A 6,047-nucleotide genomic window follows, 5' to 3' on the forward strand; every position below is an offset into this window, starting at 1 on the left:
TCGGCGCTGTCAGAGCTTGACATCCGTCCCGCAGAGGCAGGTGCTTTATGTTCATTTCCCGAACTGTTCAATCCGCTGATTAATTGCTCCCTTCAGTGGGAAGCAATGGGAAGGCAGAGCGAGGCCTGCAGGCATTTATCAAACTACATTAACATCTAATGGAGTTAGTGAGAGGCTGTTTTTAAACTTAATATTGTGTAACATTTCTTCCTTTGCATGTCATTTAGGGGAAAGTAGATCACTGCTGGTGTAAATATGTGTGTTTTTTTCCCCTCTGAAGTGCAGGTTACATGTATTTTCACATCACAAACATGCAAATGCAGACCAGTGGAAGAGAGAGTTATTGCATTCATTTGAATAATCAGCTCCATATCATCTGGAATAAACCCTTCCTTTGAGATTGAAGAAGAACACCCAAGTGAGGCAAATTTTTTTTTTTTTTTTTATTCATCATCTTTGGAAAATAAATAGTTTCATCTTATCGTAATCACAATGCAACTTTAGACAGTAGCACAGATATTAACAACAGGAAATTAGCGAAAGTCATATTCAAAACAGTGTTGTGTGAAATCCAGAGGGTCCGTCTGCATTTTTGCAAGGGCTCATGGAAAAAAACTGCATTAGCAAAACTTGTCTGAAAAGGGCACGGCAATTGCAAACTCCTGTACTGTTGACAAACGCAGCAGATTTATATTTATATAAAAAGTGCATCACATACATTAGACACTGGTGCATGAACAAGTTGTGTATTCGTCCCTGGTAACACATTTATCACAGTGTTCATTTTAAAAGCCAAATGATCAAAGATGTCACATGGAGAGAAGACAAAAGCTCAGCACGGAAAGGTTACTGCTGACTTGTCATGCATAAATGATAAGGATGGAAACAAATGGCAGCAATAAACACGTCAACTCCATGGCTTGCCTCCTAAGTTATGGCCTCACTCGTTAGTCGGCTGTGATCATTAGTGAAACCATAATAAACTTCTGCTAATCGGTGAGCATCCGGAAAAGGTCAGTGTGTGAGGATTGTCGTGTTAGAAAAATTACACAAATTTACAAAGAACCTCCCTGAAAAAAATATCACAAGTCGATTCACCCCCTCAAAAAAATGTCCCTGCTGGCAAACACAGCTTTAAAGTGTACTCACAAAAATAAGGGACAGGTGACTACTAAGTACATCCTGCTTGGTAGCCGGCATCGCAGTGCGACCGCACGTCGGCGGTCCAGTCTGGAACCATTGTTGTCGTTGTGCTGTCGATCGTCTGTGCATCACCAGCCCTTTCTTTTGTAAACACGTGGATTTCCCAAACTGCTACAGTCAACCCGGCGTCTGAGCCACAACAGGGATTTCTCCTGCGGAGCAGAACGCGGCGTCTGCCTCCTGGTCGTCGGAGACGCTCCTGGTAAACACTTCACATGAGGAGGAGGACGGGGCAGGAGGGAGCCTGAGTGGGGTACCGGTGACGGAACAGACGGAGGAATGTTTACTATCGTGCTGCAATTTGTTTTTAAACTGTCACACCAGAGAGGTTATAAATGTAAAAGTGTTGTTGTTGCTGTCGCTCACAAAGTTGATTTGGCACTGTTCCAGTTGGGCAATATCCCCGATGTCCAGCTCCGACAGCAACTGCGTCGGGTCTGTGTTTGTTATTAAAACCTTCTGTTTCTCTTGTTCCATCTCAGGCTCTTTTTCCTCCTCACTCTTGTCTTTGTTATCGCACTCCTCCTCCTCCTCCTCCTCCTCCTCCTCTTCCTCTGTGATGGAGCAGAGGCGGGTGGCACTCCCGGGGTTGTCGGCGGGCGGTCTGTAGTGGCACTGGCCGTTGAGCAGCCTCCGGAGCGGCATGAGGGGCACCGCCTCCTCACCCAGCAGCTGCTGCTGGCAGTGCCGGAAGTCGCTCTGACGCTTGAGCCTCTTGAACTCGCTGAAGGCGGAGGTGGCGTTCTGGTACAGGCTGTTGGCGATCGCCTGGGCCTTCTCCGACTTGCTGACCAGGACGGCGTGACACCGGAGCACCACCGCCATGTTCTTGACCTGGTGCCTGTAGATCCAAGCCAGGATTTTGGGCCGGCTGGGGTCGGCAGTGCAGTAGGTGATCCTGTTCAGGGAGTACAGATGAACGGGCTTCTTCTTCCCGGATTTGTCGGCGCTCATCCGGATGCCCTGCGATCCCACGGTCAACCTCATCTTCACGCTCTGATCCCCGTAGTTGCTCCTCGCCCAGATCTTGGCCACCGCCTCCTGGGTGCAGCCGTCTCCCTTGGCTGTGATGGTGACCACGCTTCCCAGGTAGCGCACGTTGTAAACAGGCTCCTCTTTGTTCAGTTCCACCTTCTGCCGTTTGGTGTGGAAGATGCTGCCCACCCAGTCGAACGGGCAGTCGGGCAGCAGGTCGGGACAGGAGCGCAGCAAAGAGGAGAGGATGGAGTGGTAGGTCAGCCCCGTCCCCAGGCTCTTGGGCTTACTCTTGGCCTCATCCTCCACCAGAACAAACTTATTCCGTCTCCAGGGCAGCATGGCGCGGAGGGAGTTGGAGCCGGCGAGCCCCTCTTTTTTTACGCCGCGTCTCCTCTTGCCAGCTTTGGCAACAATGAAAAAAAACAAAACAAAACAAAAAAAAAGCGAGTGGACGCCGACGTGTGCGAGTGAGAGAAAGTGAGGCGAGAGGCAGAGAGAAGCTGCTTCGCAGAGCACAGAAAGCAGACTGAGCGCCGCGAGCCCACGCCAGGCTGTTCCCCTGCTCGCTCCTCCTTCCTCTCCTCCTCCTCCTCCTCCTCCTCCTCCTCCTCCGCTGTCTGCATCATGCAGCGCGGATCAGTGCAGGAGCCCCAGCCCGGCATTCAGGCACCCTCCACCCTCCACCCCCACCTTGCTTTATTGTTTTGCTTCCAAATGGCTCCCTCCCAAAGTAATATTTATCCATCAGGCGTTGTACGGAGGTAACACTGTGTTCATGTCCCTTGTAAACCTGGGGACAACAGCACATTGCCAAGTCATTTTCTCAGCGAGGGGACTGAGGTGACGACTTTTATTGTTTAATATAATTTTATTAAGTAGTGTCACGTCAGTACTGCTCCTTATTTAAATGTGACACTTCGACTTTGACTTTTCTTTCTATCATTAGTGTTATTTTCCTGATGGGAGTGATTTAGAGGATTGCTTGGAACTTCAAGAATACCAATGCAATTTCTTTGTGATGAAAAAGTTGAAACGTTTGACTGTGATTAAATTTCTATTTGAGCTTCAGCCGCTGCAGGTGTGCATAATTAAGCAAGGATGGGTATTCCAGGAAGATCTTGCACCTTGGCAGGTGCATCCAAATGATTCCGTTACGTTGACAAAAAAAAAAAAGATAACAGTTTGTCTAAAATGTGTCTGCCTCTGCAAAATACTCCTATAAACATTATTTGTGAGCTGCTTCTGGATGAACATCTGTCCCACATTAGCACTGCGCATCCAAACATCAATTCACTGTTTGCCGGCTGCCGCAGTGAATCAAAATAAGTGTCATCTGTGTCTGCCGCCGAACGGCGCCGGGCGGCACGAGCCGAACTCCACGGCGTGTAAATGGTGAGATGAAGTTCTCTGCGGAGAGAATAGTTACTGTGGCAACACTGGGAAATAAATGTGTCTTTCTCTTCCCCTGTCATCCGCCGTGGATTAGAGATACCCATGAATAGACAAATAAATTGAGCCGCTCCGGAGCCACCGTCGCTCGCACAGATAGCTGTTATTATTGGAAGACAGAGGCCAAAACTAAGTTCAGAGAAACTTAAGATCCAAAGTATTTGAAGGTTCTGGATGTTTATTAAAAAAAAAGAAAGAAAAAAATTGCAAATTATGCAGTGTCAGTGAGGGCAGGCAGTCCGACTGTCTTGAAATGGTGGAGCTGAGAAAACAATGAAGACACTCGATAATCCCGTGGCTATTATAGGTTTTATGAGAGACTGGGGCCGCAGTCGTATCCAGGCTGAGCTTGTATCTTCTCGAGTAACCAATAACAGGGTAATTGAGGGGCATTATAACAAACAGCTGCGGTTCAATAAATTACGCCTTCTGATGCGCAATCGCTCACCACTAACCATGGAAGATTAACACGGCACGTGATATGACGAATTGAAAAAGAGAGATCCATTATGGGGTGGCCTTTACAGAAGAGGATGCCCGCGTTCAGTATCGACTGATCTGCCATCTGAGTTATCATCCTGGATGAGAGGGCTGCTCTGTGAAAATGGGATGTTATGTCTGGTTCCTTTATCCCCTGACTGATGTTTACTACAGTGTGAAACTGAGTAACAACATTGAGTCATAAACGCTGTGCTAAAAGCCAATAAGGGATTTTCTTGAGGAAATTGGTCACTCTAATCAAAAGCGAGCCATGCCTGAATAAATCAGCATTCAAAGACGACGTGAAGTGCATTGGGGCTGCAGAAATAATGTCGCTGTTCTGTCTTTGTTTCAAGAATTTTCACACCAAATTATTTTGCCAGCAATCATCGCATAAATTTCAGACATGTTGTAATGCAGCCATGCATGCACGTGCACAGAAAACACTACGGTATGAAAATTCAAGGTCCTCTTTGCTGTCTTTCTTCATCATTCAGGCCAACTCAGTATCTGGATCCAGAAGACGGTGTAGGAAAAGTTGGAGAAGTGCTGTTAAATTCCACTGTGAAATCCATCATTGTTATTTCTGTCAAACAGGTCATGCGTGTGCACAGTACACATGCAAAAGGACTATAGGATAAAAAAAAAAACATGAAAAAGAAATGAGTATATCTGTTACCATTTCCATAGAGATGAAAAATGTTTCAGTTTGGAATTTGTTTTTGTAAACACACAGAGCTACCAGAGGACTAACCCCCCCACTGTAGCTTCCACTACTACTCACAGTAGCTGTGTGGCCTGGGGTTACGACTCGGAGATAGGCGCCGCCCTACGCACTTAGCACGGGAGACTTTGACTTGACTTTTGTAAAAAGTGTTGTTTTTCAGAGATTCGCAATGCACTTGTCATGGAAAGAAACTGTTAAAATTCAACACAATGTTTTCACTTGGACAAAATCAAAACATGCGTATCCAGCAATGGAAGAGAACACATGACAGTAAATACGCCATCACAGTAAAAACGTAGAAATGAAGCGTCTGCTTTTTAACTGTGTCCGCCTTTCTTTTTACTGGAGCTTCTCCCTCGCTCCCCGTTACCGACTCACACAGCCATCCCAGAGTGCAGGAAGTTATCAAAGCAAACCAATTACTGTCATCTCAGTGACGGCCCTCCCTCGCCTCCCAAATCCTGCTTTATGCTCAGTCTCTTCTCGTTGCTCTTGAAGACGTCACTTCATCTCAGGACAACATATACTTTGTATTTCTGTCCACCAAAAGGCGCCCTAATTGAATTGGGCTCTCTCTTCATCACGCTACACTTACCCAGTGCAGTGTAATCAATGAAAGGGGGTCTGGCAGGGAGAGGCCCGGCTCTTAGACGCCTGATTTATGGCCGTGCGTGAATACAGCGGCAAGGCGGCGAGGCAGCCCGAGTGAAGAAAGAGCGAGCGAGGGAGTGATGACAGAACGGGCCACTGTGCTCTTTTATACAGTGGATAACACGCCTACACACAATCACAATAAGACTCACAAAAATGACAGGGGAGCATTGCAGAACATTTTATAGAGCCGCACAGTGTCCTTCCTTTACTAAAAAAAATGAAAGAATTCAAGTCTCATGGGATGAAAATCAATAGCATCTCCTTCCTATCCTCCAGATTCCATACAGGCTGCGCCGAATGCATAATGCTGCCCAAGTGAATCATAGTTTAATGAACTGGGAGAGGGCAGGACATTATATAAAGGAGGCTCATTCCCTCCCTTAATCAGGAGAACAGTGCAGTCACAGGAGACCTGCAGGTCAGCTCCCCCTCACTTTCTCCAGTAGTTACTGTGCTATTGGGAAAGTGCTGTGCCGCCGCAGCCGGTGATTTACTTGCATATAAGGCACAAAAGCAAATAGGAGCTAATTAGCTGGGAGAATTACAAATGAGGACT

General features: G+C 46.9%; 1 protein-coding gene across 1 annotated transcript; it reads right to left on the reverse strand.

The window, feature by feature from the left end:
* Nucleotides 1-1,382: 1,382 nt before the first annotated feature.
* On the reverse strand, nt 1,383-2,585 carry fam43b (family with sequence similarity 43 member B). Its single transcript, XM_030119423.1, has one exon. It carries the CDS (start codon nt 2,518-2,520, stop codon nt 1,519-1,521), a length of 1,002 nt encoding a protein of 333 aa, XP_029975283.1. The 5' UTR covers nt 2,521-2,585; the 3' UTR covers nt 1,383-1,518.
* Nucleotides 2,586-6,047: the final 3,462 nt, after the last annotated feature.

This window comes from Salarias fasciatus, chromosome 20 (genome assembly GCF_902148845.1).
Source record: "Salarias fasciatus chromosome 20, fSalaFa1.1, whole genome shotgun sequence".
Taxonomy (NCBI): domain Eukaryota; kingdom Metazoa; phylum Chordata; class Actinopteri; order Blenniiformes; family Blenniidae; genus Salarias; species Salarias fasciatus.